The sequence below is a fragment of the Haematobia irritans genome, chromosome 2, assembly GCF_050003625.1.
Source record: "Haematobia irritans isolate KBUSLIRL chromosome 2, ASM5000362v1, whole genome shotgun sequence".
Taxonomy (NCBI): Eukaryota; Metazoa; Arthropoda; class Insecta; order Diptera; family Muscidae; genus Haematobia; species Haematobia irritans.
Genome location: NC_134398.1, coordinates 15,539,099 through 15,561,715, shown reverse-complemented (window position 1 = coordinate 15,561,715; position 22,617 = coordinate 15,539,099). Strand labels below are relative to the sequence as shown.

The 22,617-nt window shown below is 26.8% G+C and overlaps 1 protein-coding gene across 1 annotated transcript; it reads right to left on the bottom strand.

Annotated features, from left to right (window-relative positions):
* Positions 1 to 16,476: 16,476 nt before the first annotated feature.
* LOC142224471 (uncharacterized) lies at positions 16,477 to 18,297 on the bottom strand. The gene has a single exon (XM_075294244.1). It carries the CDS (start codon positions 18,295 to 18,297, stop codon positions 16,477 to 16,479), a length of 1,821 nt encoding a protein of 606 aa, XP_075150359.1.
* Between the last annotated feature and the right edge of the window lie 4,320 nt (positions 18,298 to 22,617).

The following is a 22,617-nucleotide window of genomic DNA, read 5'->3' as shown; positions in this document are numbered from 1 at the left end:
CGTTTTCCCTTGACCAAATTTTGACCGTATCACCCTTTATCCTGCACCACTTTGTAGGTCTTTATTTTTCGATACCATCTCAAATCCTTCAAATTTGTTGGGTCCGATATATAAAGGCTTATGTCCGGATATAGATACGAAATGTAAACCTAAAGCCATTTTAATTCAATTTATCAGAAGTGCATTTATGATTTGTTTCTATAGAACATTTTGTCAAAATGTTATTTTTATAGAAAATTTTGTCAAAATTTTATTTCTATGGAAAATTTTGTACAAATTTTATTGCTTTAGAAAATTTTGTCAAAATTTTATTTCTTTAGAAAATTTTGTCAAAATTTTCATTTCTTTAAAACGTTTTGTCAAAATTTTATTTCTATAAAAATTTTTGTTAAAATTTTATGCCTTTAGAGAATTTTGTGAAAATTTTATTTCTATAGAAATTTTCGTCAAAATTTTATTTCTATAGAATATGTTGTCAAAAATATATTTCTATAGAAAATTTTGTCAAAATTTTATTTCTTTAGAAAATTTTGTCAAAATTTTCTTTTTATGGAAAATTTTTCCTAATAATTTTGTCAACATTTTTTTCAGTAGAAAGTTTTGTCAAAATTTTATATCTATGGAAAATTTTGTCAAAATTTTATTGCTTTAGAAAATTTTGTCAAAATTTTATTTCTTTAGAAAATTTTGTCAAAATTTTCATTTCTTTAAAACGTTTTGTCAAAATTTTATTTCTATAAAAATTTTTGTTAAAATGTTATGCCTTTAGAGAATTTTGTGAAAATTTTATTTCTATAGAAATTTTTGTCAAAATTTTATTTCTATAGAATATTTTGTCAAAAATAAATTTCTATAGAAAATTTTGTCAAAATTTTATTTCTTTAGAAAATTTTGTCAAAATTTTCTTTTTATGGAAAATTTTTCCTAAATATTTTGTCAACATTTTTTTCAGTAGAAAGTTTTGTCAAAATTTTATATCTATGGAAAATTTTGTCAAAATTTTATTGCTTTAGAAAATTTTGTCAAAATTTTATTTCTTTAGAAAATTTTGTCAAAATTTTCATTTCTTTAAAACGTTTTGTCAAAATTTTATTTCTATAAAAATTTTTGTTAAAATGTTATGCCTTTAGAGAATTTTGTGAAAATTTTATTTCTATAGAAATTTTCGTCAAAATTTTATTTCTATAGAATATTTTGTCAAAAATATATTTCTATAGAAAATTTTGTCAAAATTTTATTTCTTTAGAAAATTTTGTCAAAATTTTCTTTCTATGGAAAATTTTTCCTAAATATTTTGTCAACATTTTTTTCAGTTGAAAGTTTTGTCAAAATTTTATTTCTATAGAATATTTTGTCAAAATTTTATTTTTATAGAAAATTTTGTCAAAATTTTATTTCTATGGAAAATTTTGTAAAAATTTTATTGCTTTAGAATATTTTGTCAAAATTTTATTTCGTTAGAAAATTTTGTCAAAATTTTCATTTCTTTAAAACGTTTTGTCAAAATTTTATTTCTATAAAAATTTTTGTTAAAATTTTATGCCTTTAGAGAATTTTGTGAAAATTTTATTTCTATAGAAATTTTCGTCAAAATTTTATTTCTATAGAATATTTTGTCAAAAATATATTTCTATAAAAAATTGTGTCAAAATTTTATTTCTTTAGAAAATTTTGTCAAAATCTTCTTTCTATGGAAAATTTTTCCTAAATATTTTGTCAACATTTTTTTCAGTAGAAAGTTTTGTCAAAATTTTATTTATATGGAAAATTTTGTCAAAATTTTTTTTTCTATAGAAAATTTTATCAAAACTTTATTTCTTGTCAAATTTTGTATTTCTTTAGAAAATATTGTCAAAATTTTATTTCTATAAAAATTTTTGTTAAAATTTTATGTCTTTAGAAAATTTTGTGAAAGTTTTATTTCTATATAAATTTTCGTAAAAATTTTATTTCGATAGAATATTTTGTCAAAAATTTTATTTCTATAGAAAATTTTGTCAAACTTTTATTTCTATGGAAAATTTTGTCTAAATTTTATTTCTCTAGAAAATTTTGTCAAAATTTTGTTTCTATAGAAAAATTTGTCAACATTTTTTTTCTACAGAAAATTTTTTCAATATTTTATTTCTATAGAAAACTTTGTCAAAATTTTAATTCTTTAGAAAATTTTGTAAAGATTTTATTTCTTAAGAACATTTTGTCAAAATTTTATTTCTATAAAAATTTTTGTTAAAATTTTATGCCTTTAGAAAATTTAGCAAAAATTTTATTTCTATAGAAATTTTCGTCAAAATTTTATTTCTATAGAATATTTTGTCAAAAATATATTTCTATAGAAAATTTTGTCAAAATTTAAATTTCTATGGAAAATTTTGTCAAAATTTTATTTCTATAAAAAATTTTGTTAAAATTTTATTCCTCTAGAAAATTTTGTGCAAATTTTATTTCCATAGAAATTTTCGTCAACATTTTATTTCTATAGACTATTTTGTAAAAAATATATTTCTATAGAAAATTTTGTCACAATTTTATTTTTATAGAAAATTTTGTCAAAATTTTATTTCTATGGAAAATTATGTCAAAATTTTATTTCTCTCGAAAATTTTGTCAAAATTTTATTTCTTTAGAAAATTTTGTCAAAAAATGTTTTTCTATGGATTTTTTTTAGTAGGAAGTTATTTTTATAGAAAATTTTGTCAAAATTTTATTTCTATGGAAAATTTTATTTCTTTAGAAAATGTTGTCAAAATTTTACTTTTATTTCTATAGAAAATATTGTCAAAATTTTATTTCTATAGAAAATTTTGTCACAATTTTATTTCTACAGAAAATTTTGTCAAAATTTTATATCTACAGAAACTTTTGTCAAAATTGTATGTCTATAGAAAAATTTGTCAAAATTTTATTTCTGGATAAATGTTAAGTCTAGAGATTTTGCAAAAGTCTAAAACAGTTGTCCAAATTGGTTCTGATTTAAATTTGTGTACCTTCGTATATGGCACCCGACATATTTGTACCATTTGAGATGGATTGGAAGTAAAATATTTGTTTATACCCACCACCATAGAATGGTGACGGGGGTATAATAAGTTTGTCATTCCCTTTGTAACACTTTCGATTTCCGACTATATAAAGTATATATATTCTTGATCAGGGAGAAATTCTAAGACAGTATAAGCATGTCCGTCTGTCTGTCTGTTGTAATAACGCTACAGGCTTCAATAATGGCGCTATTGTCCTGAAATTTGGCATAGATTCGCCTTTTGTTTGCAGGCAGGTCAAGTTCGAAGATGGGCTATATCGGTCCAAGTTTTGTTATAGTCCCCATATAAACCGACCTCCCGATTTGGGGTCTTGGGCTTATAAAAGCTGTAGTTTGTATTCAATTTGCCTGAAATTGGAAATGTAGAGGTATTTTAGGACCATCGAAAAGTGTACCGACAATGGTGCCTATCGCTCCATGTTTTGGTATAGGCCCCATATGGACCAATTTCCCGATTTTGCTTCTTGAGCGTCTAGAAGTTGTATTTTCTATCCAATTTGGCTGAAATTGGAAATCTAGAGGTATTCTAGGACCATAAAGAGGTGTAAAATATGGTATATATGGTATATCGGTCCATGGTATAAAATATGGTATATCGGTCCATGTTTTGATATAGCCCCCATATAGACCGATCTCCCGATTTTACTTCTTGGGCTTCTAGAATCCGTAGTTTTTATCCAATTTGCCTGAAATTGGAAATTTAGAGGTATTCTAGGACCATAAGGGGATGCGCCGAATATATTGAGTATCGGTACATTTTTTGATATAGCCCCCTTATAAACCGGCCCTCCGATTTGGGGTCTAGGTTCTAGAACTACAATTAAATGTGCTGAATACTGTGAGTATCTTTCCATGTTATGGTATAGCCCCCATTGCACCGAACTCCCGATTTAACTCCTAGGGTTTCTAGAAATTGTTCTAGTCTTCATAGGTAAATCTTTTCATTTATATGTGGGAAACGTTGGTTGAACTGATCTGCTGGGGAAAATATCTGTCATCAAACCCCCCTAAAATTTCATACAATATATTCCAATAGGCCAAAAAAATACTCTCTTACTTTTTGTTTGGCTGTCACTCTAACCATATATTTGCTGTTCAAAATTTTTTAAATAGAACAAAAAAATATTCTGGTATTCTTATCCAGATTATTGGATTTGATTGATTTACATTTTTTTTCTTTAAATTTTAGCCTTTTAATTCATCCACTCACAGTCATTTAAATCAAAACATCGGTGTCAGTATGAATGCATCATCAAAAAAACAGGGGTTTTGTACTCATTGTTTAATTAAATCACTTTGTGATTGACAGTTGACAGCAGAAACTCCTGATGGTGCAATACAAAAATTCTAAATCTGTATGTTGTAAAAAATTTGTTTTGGTATTGCATATTATCATATTACATTAGATTTACTTTTTATACACCATTATAAAATGGAGGATATACAAGGTGGATGACATGTTTTGTAACCAACTTCTGGATACTATCATTTCTAACCCGCTTGTCAATTCTTAACGCTTGCAGGAAATAGATCAGCGCCCAAATTTGGTTTTCTCCGATAAGAAGCCTTTCCAAATTGAGAAGTTTGTAAACAAGCAAAGTGTTCTGGTTTACTTGTCAAAGAGGTCAGCTCAAAATGTACACCTTCAATTGGCCATCAGACTTCAAGCACCGCCGATGATAATGGTGTGGGCCAATGTAACGGACGACGGATCAAAATAAATATCGGAAAATGTCCTGAAGATACTATTGATGCAATCGCACTCAGCATATGTCATCCAAGAATGGCTTAAAACGGATGTTCGTCGCTTCATTTCTTCAATGGCCACTATAATCTCGGGATCTCAAACCATTGGATTTTTGCTCTTGGGGCATTTTGCTCTTCTAAATGATTCGGAACTCAAATGTGGGGGACGAGTAATAAGGGGATATACCTACATGTGATCCAAGAAGGACCATTTTCAACACTATCCGACCTATCAATATCTACTACGTGTACCAAGTTTCATGGCGATAGTTTCTTTCCATCGTAAGTTAGTCTCATTTCAATGGATGAACGGTCGACCATCACAAGATTGACTCTGAATTTTACCACGACCCAGAACACTTTCTGCGGTTTGAAATAAAAGTTTGGCTGTCTTACAAACATGACTGCTACTCGTGCCAAAATAATTTACCAAAAGTTTAAGACAAATTTTTTTCCTATAGAAAATATTGGAAAAATTTTATTCCTATAGAAAATTTTGTCAAAATTTTATTTCTATAGAAAATTTTATCAAAATTTAATTTCTATTGAAAACGTTGTCTACATTTCATTTCAATAGAAAATTTTGTCAAAATTTCATTCCCATAGAAAATTTTGTAAAAATTTTATTCCTGTAGAAAATTTTGTAAAAATTTTATTCCTGTAGAAAATTTTGTAAAAATTGTATTCCTATAGAAAATTTTGTAAAAATTTTATTTCTTTTGAAAATTTTGTCAAAATTCTATTTCTATTGAACATTTTGTCAAAATTTTATTTCTATTGAAAATTATTTCAAAATTGCAGATGAGATTGTCACAATTGTATTCTTTAAAGAGGGAAAACTTACTAGCAATGGACTTTGAGGGTATGACCTAACACGAAAATTAAAATTTTTCAAGATATTGAATTTATAGAAAATTTTGTAAATTTTTTTATCCATAGAAATTTTTGCAAAAAAATTATTTCTATAGAAAATGAATTTTAAAAAGTTTATTTCTGTAGCAAAACTTGTCAAAACTTTTTTCAATACAACATTTGGCCAAAATTTTATTTTTGTAGAAAATTTTGTCAAAATTTTTTTTTCTAGAAATTTTTTCAACATTTTATTTCTATAGAAAATTGTTTACAAAATTTTATTCCTTTAAAGTATTTTGTCAAAATTGTATTTATATAGAAAATTTTGTCAAAATTTTATTTACATAGAAAATTTTGTCAAAATTTTATTTCAATAGAAAATTTTGTCAAAATTTCATTTCTATAGCACAATTCGTCAAAGTGTTATTCTATGGAAAAATTTGGCAAAATTTTATTTCTATAGAAAATTTTGTGAAAATTTTATTTCAATAGAAAATTTTGTGAAAATTTTATTTCTAAAGAAAATTTTGTAAAAATTGTATTTTGACAAAATTTTCTATAGAAATAAAATTTTGACAAAATTTTCTATAGAAATAAAATTTTTACAAAATTTTCAAAAGATTTAAAGTTTTGACAACATTCTCTATAGAACTAAATTTTGACAACATTTTCTATTGAAATAAAATTTTGCCAAAATTTTCTATAGGGATAAAATTTCGACAAAATTTTCTATAGAAATAAAATTTTGACAAAATTTTCTATAGAAATAAAATTTTGCTCGTGTGGCAAGCATGATTATGAACCGATATGGACCACTGTTTGTGTGATTGGGGATCGGCTATATATAACTATAGACCGATATGGACCAATTTTGGCATGGTTATTAGCGGTCATATATTAACACCACGATGCAAATTTCAACCGGATCGGATGAATTTTGCTCGTCCAAGTGGCTCCGGAGTTCAAATCTGGGGATCGGTTTATATAGGGGCTATGTATAATTATGGACTGATATGGACCAATTTTTGAATGGCTCTTAGAGACTATATACTAATACCATGTACCAAATTTCAGCCGGATCGGATGAAATTTGCTTCTCTTAGAGGATCCGCAAACCAAATAAGGTGGCTATACGTAAAAGGGGACCGATATGGCCCATTTGCAATACCATCCGACCTACATCAATAACAACTACTTGTGCCAAGTTTCAAGTCGATAGCTTGATTCGTTCGGAAGTTAGCGTGATTTCAAAAGACGGACGGACGGACGGACATGCTCAGATCGACTCAGAATTTCACCACGACCCTGAATATATATACTTTATGGGGTCTTAGAGCAATATTTCGATGTGTTACAAACGTAATGACAAAATTAATATACCCCCATCCTATGGTGGAGGGTATGAAAAAAAAAAATGTCAAAATTCGATTTCTAAAAAAAAACTTTGTCAAAAATTCATTTTTATAGAAAATTTTGTCAAAATTTTATTTCTATAGAAAATTTTGTCAAAATTTTATTTCTATAGATAATTTTATCAACATTTTATTTCTATACCAAATTTTGTAAATTTTTTTTTTTAAATATTTTGTCAAAATTTTGTTTCTATTATAAATTTTGTCAAAATTTTGTTTCTATAGTAAATTTTGTCAAAATTTTATTTCTATAGAAAATTGTGTAAAAACTTTATTGCTATAGAAAATTGTTAACAAAATCTTATTTTTAAGTATTATATTCTTTTAGTATTCTTCTGCAATATTTTGTCAAAATTTTGTATATATAGAAAATTTTGACAAAATTGTTATTCCAACGAAATTTTTGTCAACATTTTTATTTTATTGAAAATGTTATTTCTATAGAACATTTTGTCAAAATTTTATTCTATGGAAAATTTTGTCAAAATTTTATTCTATGGAAAATTTTGTCAAAATTTTATTTTTATAGAAAATTTTGTAAAAATTGTATTTCTAAAGAAAATTTTGTCAAAATTTTATTCCTATAGAAAATTCTTCGCAGAAATTTATTCTTTTAATGTATTTCGTCAACATTTTATTTGCAAGTTTTTTCAAAATTCTATTTCTAAAAAAAAATTTGTCAAAATTTTATTTCTATAGAAAATTTTGTTAAAATTTTATTTCTATAGAAAATTTTTAAAATTGTATTTCTCTAGAAAATTTTGTCAAAATTTTATTCTATGGAAAATTTTGTCAAAATTTTATTTAAAAAAAAATTGTAAAAATTTTATTTATAAAGAAAATTTTTGTCAAAATTTTATTTCTATAGAAAATTTTGTCAAAAATTTTAATCTATGAAAAATTTTGTCCAAATTTTATTTCTATAGAATATTTTGTTAAAATTTTATTTCTTTAGAAAATTTTTTCAAAATTGTATTTCTATAGGAAATTTTGTCAAAAAAGTTATTCTATAAAAAATTTTGTCAAAATTTTATTTCTATAGAAAATTTTGTCAAAATTTTTATTCTATAGAAAATTTTGTCAAAATTTTTATTCTATAAAAAATTTTGTCAATATTTTATTTCTATAGAAAATTTTGTCAAAATTTTATTCTATGGAAGATTTTGTCAAAATTTTATTTCTATAGAAAATTTTGTAAAAATTTTATTTCTATAGAAAATTTTGTCAAAAATGTTATTCTATAAAAAATTTTGTCAACATTTTATTTCTATAGAAAATTTTGTCAAAATTTTTATTTTATAGAAAATGTCAAAATTTGTATTCTATAGAAAATTTTGACTTAAATTTATTTCTATAGAAAATTTTGTTAACATTGTATTTCTATAGAAAATTTTTTCAAAATTTTATTTCTATAGAACATTTTGTCAAAATTTTATTCTATGGGAAAATTTTGTCAAAAATTAATTCTATAGAAAATTTTGTTAACATTTTCTATATATAGAAAATTTTGTAAAAATTTTGTTTCTATAGTAAATTTTGTCAAAATTTTATTTTTATAGAAAATTTTGTTCAAATTTTATTTCTATAGAAAATTTTGTCAACACTTTATTTTTGAAGAAAAACATTTACAATTTTTTTTACATAAATTTTTGTGAAAACTTTATTTCTATAGAAAATTTTGACAACATTTTATTCCTATCGAAAATTGTTAACAAAGTGTTATTCTTATTTTTATAGGAAATTTTATCACAATTTTTATTCTATAGAAAATTTTGTCAAAATTTTTATTCTATAGAAAATTTTGTCAACATTTTTATTCTAAAGAAAATGTTGTCAAAAATTGATTCTATAAAAAATCTTGTTAACATTTTCTATATATAGAAAACTTTTTTCAAAATTTTGTTTCTATAGTAAATTTTGTCAAAATTTTATTTCTATAGAAAATTTTGTTCAAATTGTATTTCTATAGAAAATTTTGTCAATACTTTAGTTTTGAAGAAAAACATTTCAAATTTTTTTTTACAGAAATTTTTGTGAAAATTTTATTTCTATAGAAAATGTTGACAAAATTTTATTTCTATAGAAATTGGTTAACAAAGTGTTATTCTTATTTTTATAGGAAATTTTATCAAAATTTTTATTCTATAGAAAATTTTGTCAAAATTTTTATGCTATAGAAAATTTTGTCATTAAAGGTCGCCTTTTTGGTCTGTTATGCCATAAAGGGGATTTCAATCACTGAAAACTTCAAAGTCAACATGAAATGCATTGCCTTTGCAAAATAATTGGGGAATATTGCAATGGTACAAGCACCACAATGTCCTTGTGCTGAACTTCAAGTGCAATTAAAAATGTCCATTATTAATTTTATAAATGCAATGGCAAGCTTTTTTTGTTTTTGATTTGTAATTCAAACATTCATGAAATTTACTTTCGGGAGTCTTTACGTAAACTTTGAAACGATCCGCAAGTTGAATTTTTATTATTTTTATTTTTAATTTTTAATTACAATTTATTTACCTTCTTCAAATGAATTGGCTAGAAAGCAAGCAAATCATATATATGGGATAAACCACAGTAATGTGGATGAGGTAGAGCGAAAAAAAAATTATCATAAAATTTATCATTCAAATATGAAAAAGTATTAATATAAAAAACTTATCTCTAATCCAAAGACCTACAGAAATATCATCCTAAAATGCAAAATCTTTAAAGTATGCCTCAGAAGATTTTTATCTTTGATCCAAGGATACAATATCTCAGTTAAATTAACGATTATTTCACTAAATCAAAAATGTGTTTTGTTTACTTGGAGGAAAATTGCCTTACATGAAAAGACTACATACGACTTTTACAGAAGGAGGCAAATTTCACAGACTAGTTCCCTAAATCTTAATAAATTATATATTTCTTTTAACTAAAATTTTTATTCATTAATATTGCATGTCCGAAAATTAAGGTGTCTTCGTTTTTCATAGTGATCCCTAAAATGCAAAGAAAATCGATTTTGTTTTTTCCGAAATTTCCTTGGAATGCCTCATATATAACTCTTGCTTTATACCATGGCGTTTGCTTAGTACTCCCACAACTATGGCCTTACTGTAAATTATTTTGTCAGTTATCCTAATGACATCCGTCATAGCTCAGACGATGTGCATCGGTAGCAAAAGCAGTAGCATTTATTAATTTGTCCACTCAATTCAATGCTGCCATTTTATCAATGTTCAGCGAACCAGATAATTATGTGAACTTTTATTCATGGCATCGAAGAGGGGTGTAGAATAAATGTGTGAAGGTGGAGATTGGGACAGGTAATGTTTGGTGTAAGCCGAAATATTGCCGAGTTTACTTCTAATGATTGACTGACTTCGATTCCCTTGGTATCTCATTGCGAAATTCAGCAATCCTCGCCACTCCTCACCATTCTAGCTCTCTTCTCTTTCTCTCATACTCACACCCTCTGGTGGTGATGATGAGCATCAAATTAATTCAATAGCCAACTATTATCATTTTAAATGGCTTGATTTGATGCCGGTAGTCATGGGAAATTCATTTCAATACATCATTCACCTACAGGTCCGCAGGAGTTTATCATGAACATTTTGTATTCCCTTGCCGAAGGAGTCATGCCCCCACCCCCTGTAATCATCATTTGTATAATGGCTTATTTGAAATTCTATGAATTTCATGCATCGAGGGCTACTTTGTGTTTCATCATTTTTGAGATCATAATGAGTGCGTATGGGTGTGACATAGTAGGTAAACATATGCAGTTTAAATATCAGTTAGGCAATCATCTATAGTAGACATTTTAAGGATTTGAGGAATTTAAAAAAAAAAACTCAAATATATTGACTTAAAAGGTATAGTCAACCGATGCGATTTTATATTAAAGCAAGTTCAAATTGAGCCAAATTGAATTTGTTTATGAACCTATAGGAACAAATTTTCGCATGGTACACTGAAAAACAAGAATGTTACCTTCCAAATTGGCAGCCCTATTTATTTTTTGGTAAGGATCAATTAGACTATTCAGTCCATTGTAATAAAAGGTTCCAAAGATTTTTTCTTTACACTAAAACGCTAGTGGTATTGACTCTAAGCCAAAGAAGTGGTGAATATGAATTTACGCTTTCTCCCAACAATATATCAATGGTACCCCAAAAATGCTTATGTTTACAAACTCAGTAGAGGGTGATTTAGGGTATGATATAGTAGGCCCCGCCAGACTTTCTAATTTACTTAATTGTCTTAAAATAAAACTAAATCGATAGAAAATTATAGATATGTTATTATCTTGGAAATTGTTTAACAATATTTGTTGAGTACAAAAAAAAATAATAATAAAAATTTTATTTTCGTATTGTTTTATTGCAAGAAGTGAACATAAATCACAATCAGGTTATCATTGTTTATATAGTTTCTCACGGTCAACGCTTGAATCTTATATTTGGTTTTAATATAATCATATAAAAGAAATATTTATTTTAAATATAATTATAATAATATAATATAATTTCATTTGAATTAGTTTCAAAATAAAAATAATACTCTTTAATTTTATATATAAAAATAATGATTTGTTACTCATTTTATGACGAAACCGCGGGACCGAGACCACGGTTGCCGCAATTGGTAGAATTATAACACAAATTGTAGATTTTTTACTGTTTGGTAAATTGGTAGAATTCTTGATGTTTTGGTAGATTTAGCAAAGTAATTCTCTCCGAAAATTTTCTATAGAAATAAAATTTTGGTCTAAATTTTCAATAGAAATAAAATTTTGAGAACATTTTCTACAGAAATAAAATTTTGAAACAAAAAATTAATATAAAAAAAATTTTGAGAAAAATTTCTATAGAAATAAAATTTTGAGAAAACTTTCTACAGAAATTAAATCTTGGTTCAATTTTTAATATGCTTGAAAAAATTTTTCTATAGAAATAAAATTAAAAAAAAAAATCTATAAAAATAAAATTATGACAAGATTTTCTTTAGAAATAAAATGTTGACAAAATTATCCATAGAAAAAAATTTGAAAAAAAGTTCCGTAGAAAATATTTTGAAAAAAACAAAAATTCTATAGAAATAAAATTTTGACAAAATTTTCTGTTGAAATAAAATTTTAACAAAATTTTCTATAGAAATAGAAAAAAAACAAATTCTATTGAAATAAAATTTTAACAAAATTTTCTATACAAATAAAACTTTAACAAAATTTTCTATACAAATAAAAAAAACAAATTCTAGATATAACATTTTGACAAAATTTTCTATATAAATACAATTTTGACAAGATTTTCTTTATTAATAAAATTTTGACAAAATTTTCAATAGAAAAAAAATTTTGACAAAATTTTGTATTAAAATAAAATGTTGACGAAATTTTCTATTGATATAAGATTTTAACAAAATTTTCAATAGAATTAAAAAAAAAACAAATTTTATAGATATAAAATTTTGACAAAACTTTCTATAAAATAAAATTTAAACAAGTATATACAGCACTAAGTTCGGCCGGGCCGAATCTTAAATACCCACCACCATGAACCAAATATTAGGGTTTCCTTTGAAATTTCAGGAGGGCTTGAGGACTTGAGGACACTTCCCGAAGATAAATTTAAAGATTTCACCTATGAGGACTATATCAGATTATGGATTTATAAGAACCATTTTTGTTTGAGTTTTAGAGGAATCATAAACATCTCTTGTATGTTAAGTGTGCAAGAAAATTATAAAATAACGTCTTGATTTGAAATCTTAAATCTGTAGAAGTAAAATCTGGAAATTTTACATTGAGTTTCTACACCCTCAAGAAGTGAAGTCGGTCTATATGGAGGCATTACCAAATGGACCGATAAAAACTTAATCCGATACACGTTTTTGTGAGCCTAAAATACGAGAATATTTACAATTTCAGGCGAATCAGATAAAAACTACGGTTTCTAGAAACCCAAGGAGTTAAATCGGGAGGTCGTTCTTATGGGGGCTATACTAAATCATGGACCGATACTTACCGTTTTCGACACACCTCTTTGAGACCCGAAAATACCTCTAGATTTCCAATTTCAGGCAAATAGGATAAAAACTTCGGATTCTAGAAGCCCAATAAGTAAAATCGGGAAATCGATCTATATGGGGGCTATACCAAAATATGGACCGATACTCACCATTTTCGGCACACCTCTTTATGGTCGTAAAATACCTCTAGATTTCCATTTCAGATAAATTGGATAAAAACTACGGTTTCTATAAGCCCAAGACCACAAATCGGGAGGTCGTTTTATATGGGGACCATACCAAAACATGGACCAATACTCACAATTTTTGGCACACGTATTTGTGGTCCTACAATCCTCTAGATTTCCAATTTCAGGTAAATTGAATAAAAACTGTGGTTTATATAAGCCCAAGAATTAAAATCGGGAGATCGGTCTATATGGGGGCTATACCAAAACATGCACCGATACTCACCATTTTTGGCACACCTCTTTATGGTCATAAAATACGTCTAGATTTCAAATTTCAGGCAAATTGGATAAAAACTACGTTTTCTATAAGCCCAAGACCCCACATCGGGAGGTCGGTTTATATGGGGACTATATCAAAACCTGGACCGATATAGTTGATCTTCGAACTTGACCTGCCTGCAGACAAAAGACGAGTTTGTGCAAAATTTCAGCACGATTGCTTCATTATTGAAGACTGTAGCGTGATTACAACAGACAGACAGACGGACATCGTTATATTGTCTTACAATTTCTCCCTGATCAAGAACATATATACTTTATATAGTCGGAAATCGATATTTCGATGTGTTATAAGCGGAATGACAAACTTATTATACCCCCGTCACCATTCTATGGTAATGTGTATAAATAAAAAAAACAAATTTTATAGAAATAGAATTTTGAGAAAAATTTTTATTGAAATAAAATTTTTAGAAAAGTTTCTATAGAAATAAAATGTTGACAACATTTTCTATAGAAATACAATCGTGGTCCAATATCCAGAAAAAAGCGCCGCCAAAAACGTAATGGAAATTTTCTTTTTGGATCCGGAAGTGGTGCACAATTGACGCAGAAGCGGTGAATTTAAAACGGGCCTGTCAAAGGACGGAAGTGCTACATTTCAACAGCCATTGCACTGAATTTGCATCACTTTTTCAGGTGTCATCCGAATTCAATGCTTTCAATGTAACTTAAAAACCTCTATGATATTTTATCCAATAAATAATTTTTATAATTTTTAATGGATTCTAACGCTTGTCGGAAACGTTTGACCTCAAATATTTTCAAAAATTCACAATTTTTTCAGATTGGACAAAATTTAAATAATTTGTGCCATTTTATTAATTCCTTCTCTGTTTTTAATCTATTTGAAACAAAAAAGTTAAAAGTACCCATTAAAACTATGAAAAAAGCCAAAGTTATAAAAAATTGAATTAAAAGTTCTTCCTGGGTAGTTAAAATAAAGAGCATCATTGGGAGTTCATCTTCTGGAAGTGCTTTTAAAGTTGTGCCTTTGGAAGAACTTCCAAATTTTTTTTGCTGGGTATTTAATATGCTTGACAAAATTTTCTATAGAAATAAAATTTTTACAAAATTTTCTATAAACAGAAAATTTCGCAAAAAAATTTATTTCTGTGGAAAATTTTCTATAGAAATAAAATTTTGAAAAAAATTCTATTGAAATAATTTTTTTTCAAAATTTTCTATAGAACTAAAATTTTGACAAAATTTTCAAAAGAAATAAAATTTTAACAAAATTTTGAAAAAATTTTTTACAGAAATAAAATTTTGACAAAATTTTCTATAGAAGTAAAATTAAAAAAAAAATCTATAGAAATAAATTTTTTGGCAAAATTTTGAAAAAACAAATTTTCTATAAAATAAAATTTTGAGAAAATTTTCTATAAAAATACAATCGTGGTCCAATATCTAATATGTTTGACAAAATTTTCTATATAAATAAAATTTTGACAAAATTTTCTATAGAAATACAATTTTGACAAAATTTTCTACAGATATAAAATTTTGAGAAAATTTTCTATAGAAATAAGATTTTCACAAAACCTTCTATAGAAATAAAATTTTCACAAAATTTTCTATAAAAATAAAATTTTGAAAAAAATTTTTCTATAAAAATAAAATTTTGAAAAAATTTTATTTCTGTGGAAAATTTTCTATAGCAATAAAATTTTGAAAAAAAAATTCTATTGAAATAAAATTTTAACACAATTTTCTATAGAACTATAATTTTGTCAAAATTTTCTATAGAACTATAATTTTGTCAAAATTTTCTATAGAACTAACATTTTGACAAAATTTCAATAGAAATAAAATTTTAACAAAATTTTGACAAAATTTTCTACAGAAACAAAATTATGACAAAAGAAATAAAATTTTGAAAAAAAAATCTTAAAAATAAAATTTTTAACAAAATTTTGAAAAAACAAAATTTTCTGTAGAAATACAATTTTGACAAAATTTTCTATAGAAATACAATCGTGGTCCAATATTTAATATGTTTGACAAAATGTTCTATAGAAATAAAATTTTGACAAAATTTTCTATAGAAATACAATTTTGACTAAATTTTCTATAGATATAAAATTTTCTATAGAAATAAGATTTTCACAAAATTTCCTATAGAAATAAAATTTTAACAAAATTTTCTATAAAAATAAAATTTTGAAATTTTTTTTTCTATAAAAATAAAATTTTGAAAAATTTTTTTCTATAAAAATCAAATTTTGAAAAAATTTTATTTCTGTGGAAATTTTTCTATAGAAATAAATTTTTGAAGAGAAAAAAATAAAGTTTTAACAAAATTTTCTATAAAGATAAAATTTTGAAAAATTTTTTTCTATAAAAATAAAATTTTTTCAAAATTTTGAAAAAAATTTATTTCTGTGGAAATTTTTCTATAGAAATAAAATTTTGAAGAAAAAAAAATTCTATTGAAATAAATTTTAACAAAATTTTCTATAGAACTAAAATTTTTTCAAAATATGCTATAGAATTAAAATTTTGACAAAATTTCAATAGAAATAAAATTTTAACAAAATTTTCTACAAAAATAAAATTTTTACAAAATTTTCTATAGAATTAAAATTGTGAAAAAAATATTCTATTGAAATAAAATGTTGACAAAATGTTCTGTAGAAATAAAATTTTGACAAAATCTTCTATAGATATAAAATTTTAACAAAATTTACTATAGAAATAAAACTTTTGAAAATATCTTCTATAGGAATAAAATTTTGAAAAAAAAAAATCTACAGAAGATTTTTTTTGTTGGCAAGCTTTTTTGGTAGAATTTTCTCCAAATTTTGGTAGATTATTTGTAGCTCGGGTGACAACCGTTACCGAGACCCTTTGATTTCGTGGTATGAAAGAATTTTTATGGTTGATATCTCCTTTAGCTGGCCTTCAGTATCCACTGCAAAACTAATTCCAGCAAGAACACCAATGAACTGCCGACCAGTCCAATAACCACAATCATCCAAATCCAAAAGAAATCATTTGCCAATAAAACCCTGGTCTTCTCCTGCAAGTGATTATCATACAAAGAGATATTTTTCAATTTTAACATATCCACAAATGTGCTAGCTTGCCAAGCTTGCTTAAGGCCTGCCTCATGGACACGAAAGATTAGATAGTCGACTGCTTCCTGATGAGGAGAATGGGGGGGAAGAACCACTGAGAATGGCATAAAATCTGGAAATATGGTTATCTTATTCATAATGCAAAATAATTTTTTCGTATAGTATTCTTGGCGTCTGGCAAAGAGATCCCATGTAGACGTTGAGATGATATAGCCAAAGGTGTTGTTAAATTTATTCTTGTGTTCCAAGACATACGAGGAATTTGTTGTTATCAGTAGGGATTTTTTAAATAAAGGCATTGCAGGACCAAAATTTCTAGTATCCAATTCATCGATGAGAATATTTATAGGTGATTGATGTAAATCCTCCAAAGATTCAAGTTGCCCATGATAGGGATGGCTGGTGAAAAGGGTATTCATATTCGCACCAAATAGAATGCTTATATTAAGACCAGCAAATGCCAATAGAATGTAGACAATCTTCAAGCCTTTCCAGGGGGCATTTCGTGTGATAGAGGACATACCCAAGAGGCCAGGAAGTATTTTATCGTTTAGCAAGAAATTCCAACGATTTAAAATACCATCAAAATAGTAATCAATCAAGGAATGGACCATAGATAAGGCCACAGAGCATATGATAAGGCTGCCGAAGAAATACTCATTCAAAAGTAAACTAAAAATTTCACGTATGGTAAAGGGGGTTCCACATGGCACTACCGTTACAACTGTGGCCAATTCAAAAAACACCGACTTATACTCCAGGCTATTGGGTTCACTCATACTTATATCCAGAGCCATAGGTATATCGATCAATGAGGCATTTGCCAATTGATTCAGTAGACGATATTGTATAACTTCTCCGACTTCTAGGGGTTTGTACATGGTCAGTGAGGCATTAAACATTTCAGCGAATAACATCACAAATCGAGCCATATAGCCATTCAGTTTCATAACTCCATTCTTATCGTTATAGAGCAAAGATTGTGGTGGTTCTTGACCCATATATGTTACCAATGGGGCGTTTTCCATATTACGCCAATAGTTGGGAAAATACAGACGTTGCCCACGAAACTCCAAAGACTCTTGCAACCAACGGTATATGGGGTAAGGTCTTAAAATGTAGTAACTCCGATCTATAGGCGTTTCAGAATATAAGAAACCTAACAATACTCTAGTCATTCTATATATTTTACAAGCTTCTTTAAAATCCCTCTTGAATTTCTCCTCACTTGCTATATCCAAAGCCACTGTGAATATCCTTTTTTGTCTTCGGATATCCAAGATTTCAGCCAACATATCCATTAGATTCCAATCCATTTCGCCCACCATGAAAACCACACTTAACATTTCTGTATTGAAATATTCTCTAAATAGGAATTTCCTCTCATTGTGGGTTATAATAATTTTTGGTTTGGCATATTCAAAGAATTTCTCCACTCTGTAGTCGTTCACAAAATCCCAGTAAGTTATTAGCATTGATTCGATTCGTTCTTCTTCATTGATTTCTTGTAACATTAAATCGTAGATATCACCATTGTAGTTACCATCATCATTCTCTTTCAATTCCCACGACTTAGTTGTTGCATGAATTACGGTTAGTGTTAATGCAATTACAACCACTCTTGTTAACCACATGCTTTTAACTGATTTCAATATAGTGAAAGAAAACACCTAAATGTTACAAAATTGTCTTATAGAATGATTCAATTAAATTTCAAAATAATACCCTCAATCCGTTTCTTTTGGTATTAGAAAACCAGCAATTAAGTGGAATTGTTAATTACGAAATTGTATCCTAACTATTGAATTTAGCGGTGAATGGTAAAGGGTGAGATAAAACAATATTTTAAGTCCAATTAAAAGGCAAGAGAAATTGGGCCTCGGCAACTACGTTATAGCACCACTGAAAAAAATATATTCCTGTAGAAAATTATGTAAAAATTTTATTTTTATAGAAAATTTTTGCAATATTTAATATCTACATAAAATTTTGTCAAAATTTGATTTCTATAGAAAATTTTGTCAAAATTTTATTTCTATTGAAAATTTTGTCAAAATTTTATTTCTGTAGAATTTTTTGACAAAATTTTATTTCTATAGAATATTTTGTCAACATTTTATTTGTATAGAAAATTTAGTCAAATATTTATTTCTATAGAAAATTTTGTCAAAAGTTTATTTTTATAGAAAATTTTGTCAACATTTTATTTCTATGGAAAATTTTGTCAAAATTTTATTTCTATATAAAATTTTTTCAAAATGTTATTTGCAAAGAAAATTTTGTCAAAAGTTTATTTCTATAGAAAATTTTGTCACAATTTTATTTCTACAATTTTTTTTTTTCAAAATTTTATTTCCATAGAAAATTTTGTCAAAATTTTATTTCTATACAAAATTTTACCAACATTTTATTTTCATTAAAAATTTAACCAAAATTTTAATTTCTTAGCAATTTTGTCAAAATTTTATATCTATTGAAAATTTTATCAAAATTTTATTCCTATAGCAAATTTTGTCAAAATGTTATTGCTAAAGACAATTTTTTTCAAAATTTTATTTCTATACAAAATTTTGTCAAAATTTTATTTCTATAACAAGGATATACAGCACTAAGTTCGGCCGGGCCGAATCTTAAATACACACCACCATGAACCAAATATTAGGGTTTCCTTTGAAATTTCAGGAGGGCTTGAGGACTTGAGGACACTTCCCGAAGAAAAATTTAAAGGTTTCACCTATGAGGACTATATCAGATTCTGGATTTATAAGAATCATTTTTGTTTGAGTTTTAGAGGAATCATTAACATCTCTTGTAAGTGTGCAAGAAAATTATAAAATAACGTCTGGATTTGAAATCTTAAATCTGTAGAAGTAAAATCTGGAAATTTTACATTGAGTTTCAAGCAATTTTCATGATCAGTGCACCTTCTACACCCTCAAGAAGTGAAGTCGGTCTATATGGAGGCATTACCAAATGGACCGATAAAAACTTAATCCGATACACGTTTTTGTGAGCCTAAAATACCAGAATATGTACAATTTCAAGCAAATCAAATAAAAACAACGGTTTCTAGAAACCCAAGGAGATAAATCGGGAGATCGTTCTTATGGGGGCTATACTAAAATATGGACCGATACTCACCGTTTTCGGCACACCTTTTTATGACCCGAAAATACCTCTAGATTTCTAATTTCAGGCAAATAGGATAAAAACTTCGGATTCTAGAAGCCCAAGAAGTCAAATCGGGAAATCGGTCTACATGGGGGCTATACCAAAATATGTACCGATACTCACCATTTTCGGCACACCTCTTTATGGTCCTAAAATACCTCTAGATTTCCAATTTCAGACAAATTGGATAAAAACTACGGTTTCTATAAGCCCAAGACCCCAAATCGGGAGGTCGTTTTATATGGGGACCCTACCAAAACGTGGACCGATACTCACAATTTTTGGCACACGTATTTGTGGTCCTACAATACCTCTAGATTTCTAATTTCAGGTAAATTGAATATAAACTGCGGTTTCTATAAGCCCAAGACCCCAAATCGGGAGGTCGTTTTATATGGGGACCATACCAAAACGTGGACCGATACTCACAATTTTTGGCACACGTATTTGTGGTCCTACAATACCTCTAGATTTCCAATTTCAGGTAAATTGAATAAAAATTGCGGTTTCTATAAGCCCAAGAAATAAAATCGGGAGATCGGTCTATATGGGGGCTATACCAAAACATGCACCGATACTCACAATTCTTGGCACACGTATTTATGGCCCTACAATACATCTAGATTTCCAATTTCAGGTAAATTGAATAAAAACTGCGGTTTCTATAAGCCCAAGAAGTAAAATCGGGAGATCGGTCTATATGGGGGCTATACCAAACATGGACCGATACTCACCATTTTTGGCACACCTCTTTATGGTCATAAAATACCTCTAGGTTTCAAATTTCAGGCAAATTGGATAAAAACTACGATTTCTATATGGGGACTATATCAAAACCTGGACCGATATAGCCCATCATCGAACTTGACCTGCCTGCAGCCAAAAGACGAGTTTGTGCAATAGTTCAGCACGATTGCTTCATTATTGAAGACTGTAGCGTGATTACAACAAACAGACAGACAGACAGACAGACGGACGGACAGACGGACACCGTTATATCGTCTTAGAATTTCTCCCTGATCAAGAATATATATACTTTATATAGTCGGAAATCGATATTTCGATGTATTACAAACGGAATAACAAACTTATTATACCCCCGTCACCATTCTATGGTGGTGGGTATAAAGAGTGTTATCAAAATTTTATTTCTATAGAACATTTTTCGATATTTTATTTCTATAGAAAATTTTGTCAAAATTTTATATCTATAGAAAAATTTGTCAAAATTTTATTTCTATTGAAAATTTTTTTGTCAAAATGTTATTTCTAAAGAAAATTTTGTCAAAGTGTTATTTGTATAGAAAAATATATTTTTATTTCTATAGAAAATGTTGTCAAATATTATCTCTAAATATACTTTTTTGCAAAATTTTATTTCTATAAAAAATTGTTATATCTATAGACATTTTTTTGCAAAATTGTATTTCTATAGATTTTTTTATATTTATGAAGTACCTTCTAGATGGAGAGGAATATTTAGCTAAATCTGTTAAAAAAATCAAGAATTCTAGCAATCTTGTAAAGAGTAAAATATCTACCATTTTTGGTAGTATTCTACCAAATGTGGCACGATTCGTGCTACTAGTGTTTACTCATCGTTCCGCTTGAAGCTCGGTGGTATGTTTTTTCGTCGTTTGAGGAATTTATTCCCAGACGCCAAATAAATAGTACACATAGGCCTTCAGGCCTACTGTTCCACCACAAAAAAAATATACTTTGAAGTTCTTGATCAAATTTTTGTAAAATATTTTTTCTTCGAAAGAAATTTAATTTCTATAAAAAATATTGTTAAAATTTTATTTCCTAAAAAATTTGGTCAAAATGTTATTTCCATATAAAATTTTCTCAAAATTGTATAGCTATAGAAAATTTTGTCAAAACTTTATAGCTATAGAAAAGTTTGTCAAAATTTCTATAGAAAATTTTCTCAAAATTTTATTTCTGTAGAAAATTTTCTCAAATTTTAATACTCAATTTTCCTAAACAATATACTCAAAAATTTACTTCTGTAGAATATTTTCTCAAAATTTATTTCTATACAAAATTTTATCAAAATTTTATTTCTATAGAATATTTTTTCAAAAGTTAATTTCTATAGAAAATTATTCTGGGTAAAAATAATGATTTTAATTTTTGTGGAAAATTTTCTCAAGACGCTATTTCGATAGAAAATGTTGTAAAAATTTTATTTACATAAAAAATTGAGGTGCCTCTTATTTGGAGAGGAATGCTTTTGCAAATTTCATCAAAATATCAAGTAATCTGCCAATATACCAAACAGTAACAAGTATATACGGCCGTAAGTTCGGTTAGGCCGAATCTTATGTACCCTCCACCATGGATTGCATAGAAACTTCTTCTAAACACTGCCATCCACAATCCAATTACTTGGGTTGCGGTAACACTTGCCGATGACAAGGTATCTTAAAATGTCTTAACACCGCCTTCTCAGTTGTAAGTTAGTCCATTCGGGGTATATATTAAACAATAAAAAAGGCCGATTAGTTTGACAAAATTAAAGTAAAATTTTGACAAAATTTCTACAGAAATAAAATTTGGACAAAATTTTCTATAGAAATAAAATCTTGACAAATTTTGTATAGTAATGAAATGTTGACAAAATTTTTTATAGTAATAAAATTTTGAGAAAATTTTCTATAGAAATAAAATTTTGGTAGATTATTTTTGGGGATCGGCTATGTATAGCTATAGACCGATATGGACCAATTTTTGCATGGTTGTTAGAGATCATATACTAACACCACGTACCAAATTTCAAC